Source organism: Silene latifolia, chromosome X (genome assembly GCF_048544455.1).
Source record: "Silene latifolia isolate original U9 population chromosome X, ASM4854445v1, whole genome shotgun sequence".
Taxonomy (NCBI): domain Eukaryota; kingdom Viridiplantae; phylum Streptophyta; class Magnoliopsida; order Caryophyllales; family Caryophyllaceae; genus Silene; species Silene latifolia.
Window position 1 is genome coordinate 182,717,348 of NC_133537.1, and position 13,422 is coordinate 182,730,769.

The 13,422-nt window shown below is 34.7% G+C and overlaps 2 protein-coding genes across 2 annotated transcripts; both read left to right on the forward strand.

Moving 5' to 3' along the window:
* Positions 1-431: 431 nt before the first annotated feature.
* On the forward strand, positions 432-3,506 carry LOC141618861 (protein FAR1-RELATED SEQUENCE 5-like). The gene is made up of 6 exons (XM_074435925.1): positions 432-443; positions 1,535-1,591; positions 1,757-1,805; positions 2,295-2,853; positions 2,968-3,169; positions 3,216-3,506. The coding sequence occupies exons 1-6, from the start codon at positions 432-434 to the stop codon at positions 3,504-3,506; spliced, it is 1,170 nt and encodes a 389-aa protein (XP_074292026.1).
* A 15-nt stretch (positions 3,507-3,521) lies between these two features.
* On the forward strand, positions 3,522-4,292 carry LOC141618862 (protein FAR1-RELATED SEQUENCE 9-like). Its single transcript, XM_074435926.1, has one exon. The coding sequence runs from the start codon at positions 3,522-3,524 to the stop codon at positions 4,290-4,292; it is 771 nt and encodes a 256-aa protein (XP_074292027.1).
* The last annotated feature ends 9,130 nt before the right edge of the window (positions 4,293-13,422 follow it).

Sequence of the window (13,422 nt, forward strand, 5' to 3'; positions counted from 1 at the left end):
TAAAATTAGGAAAGAAACAATAAAGAAATAAACAACACTGCCCTTAAACTTATTAGGCAAAATAAAATAAGGAAACTAATAATAAGACTCGATTTAGGGGAGTAAACTTGAGTTAGTTCCTCACCCGTGTAAAAGTTGGACAGCTCAATTTAAAACGATCATATCTCCTTCATTACTTAACCAAATAAGGCGTATGACCACTCGTTGGAAAGCTATCATCATGTACTTTGATCTCCAACAAAAATTACACCAAAAATAGTCATATTTTCGGAGATATTGAGTTTTTAAATCAAGTGAACGAATCTGAATGACAAGAGAGACTTGAACTTTCGTTTTGAACTTATACCCATGTCCCTCATGTATCAGAAAATTTCATCAATTACTTAGTTTTTACAATTCATTAACCCTAATTTTTTCAGTTTCACTAAAACATGAAGAAACATGTAAATCAAATAAATTTTTCTTCATATTATTCAAAATTGACAATAAAAACATGCAAATTAAATTTAAACTTATGAGATAACATCAATCACAATAAAAAAATTTCAAAAAAATCAATCAAATAAAGATAATCAATTTGTACCTCTTCATTATATCTGAAACGGAAGCAATAGATTCGCGATTGAATAATTTGAAGATCTTGAGTCTATTTATAGCAGATATCGATTGGTTTAGAATGCTTTTTTTGGTAAGATAGAAGAGGTTGAGTAAAGTTTGAATATTCACCAAAAGTTTGGACAGGCACATAATTTTATTCCTTCAGTTTATGTTTAGAAAGATAGGGTAAGTTTGTAGAGAGAGAAAGTTTATGATATTAATGAAACATGGATCAGCGACATATTTGCTTTTTATTATTTTGACAAATTGCTTAGGGTGACGTGGAGCAACGAGAGCTATTAGATCTTCTTAATCCAATGGTCTTTATTCACGAGGCGGACTCATCTAAGATGTTGGAGTCACCAGATGCTATCTCTCTCTCTCTCTCTCTCTCTCTCTCTCTCCTCTCTCTATATATATATATATATATATATATATATATATATATATATATATATATATATATATATAGGAATGAGATCATGTGAGTATTACTTATATATTTGAGGATTGAGGATTAGTACTATGATAGGTATTTAGGGTGAAAACAAGCAAGGGCAAATTTGTAATTTAACACCTGCCTATATAAACCACTTTTTACAGCCAAAACCGTTATTTCCTCCTTTTTCTTCTTCTCCCTTCAACTTCTCTCTCTACTGTAGCTTCTTCCTCCATTGTTGAGCTCGAAAACCCTAGAATTTAGGCGTCATCTCCGTTTTTCGTCCTCATTCTTCACAATTATCATATTATTCCAAATAGTTCGTTTGCTCAGGTACGTAATTGGCGTTTTTCGTCCCTAAGTTTCGAATTCGTTGTAACATTACTCTGTTTGTTCTTCTTTCGTTTGAATAATTTGAATTTCTTCTTGCTTTTGTTTGTTATTTTCAATTTAATTTTGTGTTTCCTAAAATTCGGTACGTTTTTGTTTTATTTCCAGGTTTTGCTGCTCATTCTTCACAATTATCATATTATTCCAATTATTTCCTTTATTCAGGTACGTAATTGCCGTTTTTCGTCCCTATGTTTCGCCTTCGTTGTTATCTTACACTGTTTGTTCTTCTTTTCGTTTATATGCTTTGAATTTCATCTTGATTTATTTGTTATTTTCAATTTACTTTTGTGCTTCCTAAAATTCTGTACGTTTTTGTTTGATTTCCAGGTTTTCCTGCTCAAAATCTCTGCGTATTCAATCATCATTGCGATGTCTGGTATGTTATTCTTCTTAATTTTGTACTTTCAGCGTATTCTCGAATCTCTGCGTATTCTCTCTTTATTTTGTACTTTCAGCTTTCAATCACATGTTCGTTATACTTTTTGTACATATTTTTTGTTCATTGACGTTCTTATTTTGCTCAATATGTGATATTGTTTTCTACACCTGGTGATATTGTTTATGTTGATATGTACCATTGTATATTCACCTTTGTGATATTGTTTTTCAACTTCATGTGTGATATTGTTCCAGAGTACGTGATATTGTTTTCCTGGACATGCGATATTGTTCAGCCACTTGTGTGATATTGTTCCTGCAACATTCCTTGTGATATCGTTTTCCATCTTCATGTGTGATATTTTTCCCAAACAACGCGATATTGTTTTCCTGGATATGTGATATTGTTCAGCCACTTGTGTGATTTTGATTTCGTCCATATCTTTAAGATTTTTCTTGTTATTTTACATTTTACTTTTCTTGCCAGATCCTACAAGTAATGTAACTTCTTCTTCCTGTAATGATGTTCATGTCTCTGCTATTACCTCTAAAGATAGTAATGATATTGTTGAGTCTTCAATTACTTCTACTGTTCTGATTGAACCACCTAATGCATCTAGTTCTACTCCACATGTTGAACAACATTCTGTTCCTTCTCGTGTGCATCAACTACTTTTGGACTCCACACCTGGTGGTAGTGAATTGTGGACAAGGAATGTTGCACCTGAGTTTAAACCTTATATTGGCCAATTGTTTGGGACGTTGGAAGAAGCTATTAGTTTTTATGATGTGTATGTAGAAGCATGTGGTTTTGAACCTAGGAAGTCTTCTAAAAAAAGGTCTGTTTCTGGTGATGTGAAGTATAAATTTGTTGTTTGCAACCGTGAAGATTTTAGAGATCGTAAGAGGAAGGCTACTGTTTTAGATAGTGGAAAGGAGCAGGCAACTCCCAGGCGTTTTGATATCAGGAACACTAAATTAACTAGGATTGGTTGTACTGCTATGATTGAGTTTCGCTATAATGGGGATGGTTATGTTGTTTTTCGGTTTTTAAGTGAGTGGCATAATCACCGTCTTTGTTCACTTAGAAATCAACAGTTTTAAAAAAAACACAGGCACCTCCATCTTTACCATAAAAAGACAATTATTGATCATTCAAGGGTTAATCAAGGGCCAACAAGGGCATTTAGAAATGTCAAGGAATATGTAGATGGCTATGAGAATGTTGGAGCTCAACTGGTTAATTTTAAGAATTTTGGAAGGGATATCAAATGTTTCATAGGAGACCGGGATGCTCAACTGTTTGTTAACTATTTTGAGGATAAACGTGATACCACTGAAGGTTTTTACTTTGCTTATGAGGTGGATTCCGGTAAATGCTTGGTTCGTGCGTTTTGGTGTGATGCAGTCTCGTAGAAACTATGCTTTGTTTGGTGATTACATCACTTACGATCCAACTTACAGTACGAATAAGTATTGTATGCTTTTCACTCCTTTTATTGGCGTAGACCACCACAAAAGGTCAGTTACTTTTGCTTCTGCCTTGCTATTTCATGAGGATGAAGATTCGTTCACGTGGGTCTTTCAAAAGTTCTTTTATGCTATGGGACAGCGAGAGCCACACTGTATAATAACTGATCAGTATGCTGGAATAAAGCTGGGTTTGCGTGCTGTCTTCAAACATGCTAAGCGCAGATAGTGCATGTGGCATATCATGCAAAAGCTTACTGATAAGGTTGGGCCTGTAATATCGAAAGAGACTGATTTTGTCAGCCGTTTGAATGCTATTGTTGATGCCGAGTTAGAACCTCTTGAATTTGAAGAAAAGTGGTGTCAGTTGGTCAATGAGCATAATCTTGAAGGTAATTCCTGGTTGTCAACCATGTTTAGAAAAAGGAGAAAATGGATCCCAGCTTATTTTCGTGATGTTCCTATGGGTTGTCTCTTACGAACAACTCAACGTTCTGAGACTCAGAATAATTTTTTCAAGCGTTTTGAAAATGCACATGGTACACTTGTTGAATTCTTGATGCGGTTTCAAAGCGCCATTGATGTACAGCGCCATACTCAAAAACAACTTGATAGAGACGATGATTGTACTCTTCCACAATTAGCGACTTCTCTTAAGTTGGAAGCTCATGCTTCCAAGGTTTATACAAATGCTGCTTTCGCAGATTTTCAAGTAGAAGCATCTGCTTCTATTTGTTCCTTTAGTGTTGGTGGCTTCACACCACCTGCAAACGGTGTAGAATTAATTGGTATTGCTGATGCCAGAACGCAGAAGACCTACCAAGTCGTCTACAATTCTCTAACGAATGACGCTGAATGTTCTTGCAAGTTGTTCAACGGGAAGGGTATTATTTCTAGACACATTATCTGGGTTTACTCTGGAAAACGAGTACACACTTTGCCCGATAAATACATTCTTATGCAGTGGACCAAGAATGCACATAAGATCCCTCTTTATGGTCCACATGGTGAGTAAATTGAGGATTTTGACGCCACTGATTTACGAAAGATGGAAATGTGCAAGTTATGGTCAGAGTTCTACGCGACCATCAGTGTGCTCAAGAATGTGTCTACGAAGGACATCACTGATCTTGTTGACACACTTAAACAATTCAGGGTGAAACTCAATCCGCAATCAGAGTCAATGACCAAAGAGCAGGAGTTGGAGATGCTTCTTGGGTGCAGTTCCTCAACTGAGGTGAGGATTCTACCACCTCGTCAGGCAAAGAACAAGGGTAGCGGGAAGAGAATGACTCCAAAAAGCAACAATGCATAGCTAAAGCGGAGAAGCCTAAAAGGCTTTGTCGTAATTGCAAACAAATGGCTCACCATGATAAACGTAACTGTCCTAATGCTTTTGTACCTGATGCCGACAATAAGGTATGTTCACCATGAAAAGTCTATTTATGAAACTTTTTATATATGCTGTATGGTCACGAGTCAGAAACAATACCACATGTTATTTAAAATAATATCACATCTTATACTAAACAGTATCACTATTTGACTCTAACAGAATGTGATATTATTTGAGGATAACAGAATGTGTCAACACATCTGTCTCAACTTTCTTTTATATTTTCCTGGTAATTTTAGAAACAATACCACACCTTATTAGAAATAATATCACACTTTTGTAGTACACAGTATCACTGTTTGAGGATAACAGAATGTGATATTGTTTGTAATTGTTCTGAGATAAAAACAATATCACATTTCATTTAAAATAATATCACTCCTTATATAAAATAATATCACTGTTTCACCTTTTTGTATTTTCAGGGTAGTTCATATGAGGATGATGCTGATGATGGTTGATCGGTCGAAGGAGTTTTTGTTGATGGCGCTCATTAATTATAGCAGCAGCAAATAGACGACATTCTTTATGACTAGTATATTAATATAGACCACAACATTCATTAAAGTATAGATTATACTTTATTTTATATAGAAAATACTCGTACTCGGAGAATATTTGATTATTTTATTTGTCTCAGTTATCTTGTTTTTGTATTTTGTGATACTGAGAAACAATATCACACCTTACATTTATATATTTCACATCTTACTCTAAACAGTATCACTACATCAGAACTACTATATATGCCTTTTGCATTAAGATTTTCACATCTTGTGTTTTGTGTGTTGTCAAAATATGGCAGTTCATAATATGTTTCTGCAGTTTTCTAACACAATATCAACTTGTGTACACAACAATATCACAACATTGTGAAAACAATATCAACGTAAGACTTAAACTTTCATATTCATAGTGTGATATTGTTTAATCATCTGTGTGATATTGTTTACCAAACTGTGTGATACTGAGAAGCAATATCAACTTGTGTACACAACAATATCACAACATTCTAAAAACAATATCAACGTGAGATTTAACAATCCATATCCATAGTGATATTTTAAAGTAAACAGTATGGTATTGTTTTAGCCCTGTGTGATATTGAGAGAAGCAATATCACAGCAACTATTACACAATATCACACCAAACGTGAAATAATATCACACTTTAGCAAGAGTTAGATGAGGTCCAAAATAGCCATCACTACTTTACCATTATAAAAAGTTACCATTAAATTCCTTTTTGTACTACCATTACATACCCTTTAGTTTAATTACAACTTCGTTCTAACAAATATAGTAGTCCTAATTCCTTCCTCTACCTCTACCGCGGTTCTTCGGATTTGCAACGGTCTTAATCCTACCACGTTTGTATGTTATTGCGGGCTCGTTCCTACGATCTTCACCATCTTTTCCGGAATCAGCTCCTCTGTAAAGCATATCCATACCAACAGTCAGTTATTATTTCTGGACACCTTTCTCCTAATTACTATCTATCTTTTTGTATATATAATTGTAAATGGTTTTTACCTTTTCCTAGGAGATTGCCGAAGAATTGGCAATTCTGTGTTAATAATCGGTTTCTTAGTACAATCCTCCTTTCTTTGTTTTAGGAACATCTTCTTTATTTGTCTCCTCCACAACAACATCAGCATTCTCTTTTGTTTGAACTTCTGCCATTGGTACTTCCTCCTTCTGCTTCCCTTTCGCCTTTTCGTTGTTCTTCCTCTGTTGTTTCAATGTCTTCCATATTTCATCCTTCCCATCTGAAAATTCTTTTACTTTTTCGATCAAAGGTGTTCTGTTCTCATTTATGTCAGCTAAAAGCAATGCTGCTGCCATTTCTAGCCAGTAGTATCGCCTATACACTTTTTGGTTCAGGTCGGCTTCAAACATTACACCCTCATATCGAATCATGTGCATCATTAAGAAGTTTCCAGACTCAGTATTGTTCATCTCTGTCTTTTGCCAAGGGAAGTTGATGTTGACAACATCAAACGTTATTATATCATCTGCTCTTTCCACGTTCTTCTTTGCTAAGTAGTCACTCAAGTGCTCCGCCTACAATATTATGGTTCACCATTAGTGATAATTTCACAAACACAGAAATCCATTATTTCAATGTTAATATACACCAATACTTTAAAGAACTATCAATTAATCATACCACCAAATCTGCAACTTTGTGTATTTGTGTTTGATCCCAGTCGGCGTACTCTGTGTTGTCCAGCACTTCCACTGTCTCGGTTTTGAAATTTATACAAATACAGAAATAATGTTCTTTCCATAACATTGGAATAAAAACCAGATCTGCTTGCAGGTTACAGGGAACTGTGTTTCTTCTAATGAAATCGTCCCATTCTTCGAACATCTTTTCTTTAATCAATTCCCTGTCTCCAGCTCCTTCGGTTTTTATTTCCTGTTTTGAATATATATGTTACAAGTCCTATTTTTGTTTTAAAGAGTGATTATATTTAATCAAACTAAATGGAATGACTTACCATGTGTCGAATCCCAAAAAAACATCAAACTTGTTTCACATTTTTTCGTGTGCTCAATATGGTTGAGAATGAGGGACCAACATTCAATCACATTGCTCGACGTGCTCATTTGGAAGCAACGACAATATATCGTTTCGACAAGATATTGATCATTACCGAATTTGGCAACCACCTCACTTGCTCCAAACATTAACACAAACCAAATTAAAATAGTGCGCAGACAATATCACACTTCTCTAAAAACAATATCACATCCCTTAAGAAACAGTATCACAAAAAATAGCAGTTATGATAAAATAAAAGTACCATCAAATTTAAATAGTGCAAACAATATCACACTACTCTGAAAACAATATCACACTCTTTAAGAAAAATTATCACGAAACATACTCTAATGGGAAAGCGTGGTCGTCAATAGGCGAGTCAAGCACTTGTTTCCTCATGGTCAACATCTTTGCACACAGTGATTTGTTAGCCTTCATAAACCTTGAGACGACCTCCACGTTAGAATCGCCACACCACGGTTGTATGTGCTCCCAAGGCCATCCGATTTCCCCCTCCCTCGCTTCCCACCACACTTTGGAGAACCATCTTCTACCACAACTACAAAAATATTTATTTTTGTTATTTGAATATATAATGATTATATATAATGAAAATAAGTCAGTGTTGAAGAAAAATAACCTGCTTTTTTGGATACAGGAGTTTGAATAATCTTGTTCCCACCTTTCCCTCTCTTTTTTTTGCTTGCTGCTTTCCTCTTTGCTAGTAATTTAGGAAACAGTGTCCCTTTGATTGCATTAAGGTTTGTAACCTTCCTCAAGACCTGACTCCTACATTTATTTAAATCGCTCAACACAAGCGTTGCTGCAATCTCCCCCCTGTACAACTGCCTCTTCTATTCATCATTCAGTTCACATTTAAAATCTTCACCCACAAAAAACATCATGTGGAACATCATGAATAATCCACAATCCAGGTTCAACTCTTTTGTTTGCCAATCAAATGCGACATTTGTCAGCACATAGTCCTGTACTTTCGCCCCACTTTCATAACCTTTACTGTTGAGGTAGTGCCCGTAAACAGCTCCCTGTTTATGTTTATAATAAATAACTATAAAATTTCAATCTTTAGCTAACAAAAGCATTATATCCTTAGTTCTTATTTTTAAATATAGTACTTACAGTTAAATGAGCAAGGTGTACATGTTCCTCGTCCTCAAAATGATCATATTCTCGGTTGTCCAAGTAGAACATTTTTTCCCTCTTGGTGTCAATACAGACGCAAATGTAGTGGTCTTGATATAGCAAAGGTATGAACACCTATAGAAATATTTTATAGAAAATAACACTGTCATTCACAGACCATAGCATACAATATCACAAGTAATGAGTGACAATATCACAGAATATATAATACAATATCACAACTAAAATAGCTACCTGATTTAAGAAACAATATCAATACTTACTTTTGACAATATCAGATAATTAACTTAACAGTATCAGATAATTAACTTAACAGTATCAGAACTAAAAGTACTTTTAAATTCTTACCATATCTGAATTCAAATTCAGTGGCTGTTTATATTGATTTGACCACATATCCCATGTCCTCCATACGTCTTCCTTCAGTCTTGTCAGTTCATCAACATTTTCTTCATCTACAAGTAAGATTTTCTCCATACCACCCTGTTTGTTTATAACAGAATTGATTAGTCGTGTTGACACATTTTTACACGTAATTTAAAACACAAGGAACACATGAATTTTATGTTTTCCATACCGAGTGGGCAAGGCCATAGAAAATCCTTGTCGGTCTGTTGCTGTCTTTTGGCGCCATTTAAAACTGATTGAGCAATATTGCCCAAGCCTCAATAACCACTGCTTCTATTTTAGTGTCAGGCAACAAAGACTCAATATCGCTCTTTGGTATGGAATGGTAAATACCAAAGTCACAGACAATCTCTCTGTACCATTTTCCAAAAAAATTAGCATATTAGTTTTTTAATTATTTTTTGTAGTAGATTAATTAATGTCTTACATTCAAAAAATAAACTTACGTCTTCTTAATCGCATGATCTGTAAGGAAGCAATAATCCATGACTTCCTTCCGACGCTTCAAGACAGTCTCAAATAAATGGTCTGTCGACCATTAAATCGAGACAAGTGCAAAGCATCCCTGTCGGCAAACCACGAGTCCATAGGACACCCTAAATTATGAGGTACCATATCTCGCCGATTCGGGTATTTTGTTCATCTTTGTCTGCGTGCAACAAATAGTCATTGATGCTCCACGTTCTCTCTGTTTCCAACTGAACATTTGGAACAACCTCCTTCATATGAGACCCCACACTTTTATCATCATTCTTCTCCCCGACCTCTTTTCCACCGCTTACGTGCATGGGTTCTTAGTATTCAGGTCCTCAACAGTTAGTACATTGTTAACATTTTCCTCAACATCTTTTCCAATTCCCTCCTCAACATTTGTTACGTTCTCAACATTTGCTGTATTCTCATCCCTTTTTGCAGCCTCCTCATTCATTTCCTGAACCTCTTTTTCAATGCCCTCATTTGGTTTATCTGTGTTAACCTCCTCAATAGTCTTGGTCCCTCCTAAACCAACATTGATTACACCTTCATCAAGCTGTGTCAACACATCTGTCTCCTCATTTATTTTTCCACACTCTTTTTCAACGCCTTCTTGATTAAGTGTATCACGATTCAACTCTTCATTGAATTCATTTTGCAACGGGACTTCCTACTCCTACACCAATTTGGATATAACATCATTCAATTTTGAATTCATGTCATTATCCAGTCCATCATCTTGGTCTTCATCATCACCACTGTCCAAGTTAGTAACATCATTAATATCATCATCCTGTTGTTTGTCATCACATGCCAAGTCATCATCACTGTTCTAAAGATCTTTATCTGTACATCCACCGTATTTTTTGTTCAATTCCTTGTACTGCACTTTCAACATTTCAGTCCAAGCATCAAATGATGGCATCACTTCTTTTGCTTTCTTCATTTCATATGACCCTGCTATCAACATGTCCATCAAGTTATGATATCCAAGATCTTTCATGAAAGGCAGCGTTTGAGTCTCCGTTGTACTGTTTTCAGGATTCTCAACCTCTTCTTGCACTGACATGTTCTTTAGGATCAACATCTTCCGCACCATCTACCTTCGCACCAGATTGTGTAGATGTAGTTGCTTCACCCATTGAACTTTTTGCTTTCATAGTGATCAGTTTTCTCATGTTACGTACATACCTACCTATGAACAATTCATTGTCTATCTTCATACGTAGATAAATTTCATGAGCACGCTGCCAAATTACAAAATAAATATATTAAACACTAAAATAGACTCTTTGATAATAAGAAGATATGACACAATAATAAGGTTATTTAATATCAACTTTCATAACAATATCACAGCCTACTACAAATAATATCACAATAGTGCAAAAACAATATCATAACAATTTTTAAATCAATATCACAACAATCAGTATTCAATATCATTTGCTTTTCTAAACTATATCACAATTATCAATTAACAATATCACAATATCATACAATATATCAAACAATATCATATCTAAAATAATTATCAGATAGAAAATGCTTTTATTCAATATCAATATCATAATAATATCACAGCAGACTCAAAACAATATCACACTAGTTCAAAAACAATATCGCAATAATATTTTAATATCATAGCTAAAATAATTATCAGATAGGAATTTATTTCATTAGTGCTTACATCCATTGCCCTTGCTCTGATTTGTTCATCAGTTTCAACACCACTAGGCAACTTCACCATCATATACCCCTCTTTTGTTTCCACTTCACTTCATGATCAGACGTCCGAGTCCGTAATATCTCTGGAAGCTGCTGAAGAATATGGTGTTTTTTTAGGGACTTCTTATTCTTGACGGATGGGGTAAGTCTTGAATCTTTGATATTGGAGCATTCCCCAAAGATCATGTTTTTTTCTCATCATCCACTCTCTTTGACAATTTTTTATCGTCCCAATGTTGGATGAGTGGTAAAGTGTGTTCCAAAACATCGCCCTTGAAATCGAACCTATGCATATATGCTAGCATAAGAACTATTACGCATCCACTGACAGTTGACTTTCCCCCTTCTTTAAACACCCTAACACTTCTAACCATTTCCTCAAATACGTATTCACACTAATCAAATTGGCTTATCCTTGTCACATGCTCAACAGCCTTTACCAGTTTCAAGTCCAGAGATTTATTTGAAGACGGTGCTAGGAAAATAGACATGCTGTAAATTACAAACATTCTTTTAAATTCATCTCTAGCATCATTACATTCCATCAGTCTTTCATGAACATGTTTGACCATAATTGGAGCGGAAGTACTCTCCAATCCAAACTTTGCCCTCCATGCATTTTTCAGCTTTGTGTCTGTCACAGCAGTGGTGTTTTCCATGTGAGCGACGTCCACTTTTCGACCTTGTCGAGGAAGTTGAAATATGTCATGCACATCGTCTTTCGTCAACAGAAAATCAATTTTTTTTTGTTTTGAACATGTTGCTTGTGTGATCAAATGCCTTCAGCAGCAATTTCAGAATTCCATGTGGAATTTTTGTTAGTTTAAACTCTAACAATCCACCAAAGCCAACATCAGAAACAACCTTCTTTTGTTCTTCATTTAAGTTGGCAATCAACTCAACCAATTTCAGTGGCCTACATTTAGTTTGAAATGGTTGCACCTTCTTCTTTTTGATCTCAGGCTGCTCTACCTCTGCATCCTGTACCACCAATTCGGCATCTTTGTTTCTATCAGTCTTTGATTTCTTTGTTGATGGTTGGCCCTTTTTTATGTTGACGGCAGGATGCTCTTCAACTTCATCCTGTAACACCATTTCGTCAGCTTTACTTTTATTTTCATTACCATTTTTTGACCTCTTGGTTGGTTGTTCAACCTCATCATTTTTTGATTTCCTCTTTCTCCTGTATGTTTTTTCAGGTTGTTTAGAAGCTGTCAAGTCCATTCTGCTGAATCAATATCACACGTCATTAGAAATAATTTCACACCTTATTCAAAACAACATCACTATTGTATGTCACTGGTAATAACTATTTTTAAAGGAGTATACAGTTTCGTATTTCTGTAAACACTATCAATAATAGAACTACACAAAATTCATGAAGATTGAGTACCACTAATATTCAGATTCAATATTAGACCATACAAGTAACATTATTACAAGTTTATCTTTCTCATTGCCAACACATATATCAACGTTACTCATTGTACTGAACAGAAACTTTCAATTCATGGACCTCATTGTCAAACAAATTCAATTCAGTGTTATGAAACTGTACTCGTTCACATTTAACCAAACGTTTAACCCTAATTTTCGCGATTCAAACAATTTTCAACCGTTATTTTGACAAATACACAATTTTGAACTTTCAATTTCACAATCGAACAATGTTCAAACGAATAATTAAACGGTTTAATATATTAAACAGTTTTTTAACCAGTTTTAACCCTAATTTTTCACAAATAAACAATGTTGAACTTTGAATATCACAATGGAATAGTGTTTAAACATAAATTTCTTCATTGAATAGGTTAAAACCTATTCTTAATTGATAAAAACAATACGAAATACTAATTTTGCACTTCGAACAATGTCGAACCCTAATTTTTCGCAGTCACACAATATTCAATGCTAATTTAGCAGATTTAAAGAGGAAAATATGTAATTTCAACAGTAAAAGAAAAACATTCAATTAACAACTACGAAGTTGTACAATTATATGAAAATTATTGGAAATGAACGAAGTTTATCAATAATTTTGATACTTAAACTAACAAATACTCGATTTTAACAATGATTTCACTAAAATTGAAGTCCTCGAGAGAATTAAGACAGAAATTGTACCTGATTTCCAGTCAAAATGCAATTGAATTGAACAATGATTAGTATTTCTTCGTAAATTGTTGTTGATTCGCTTTAATAATCGGGAATTTTTGTGGTTTTTTGAGTTTTTAGAGAGAGAAAGTGAGAAGTCGAAAAAACTGACGCGCGGTTATGAATTTCAAAAGGCGTGCGTGTTTGTTTTGTTACCTTTTTTTAAGTGATATTGTTTAGTTTATTGCGCGATATTGTATCCGTTACTCAATCCTCAAATATTTAGGGGTTCTCACCGGATCCCGACTCTCTCTCTCTCTCTCTCTCTCTCTCT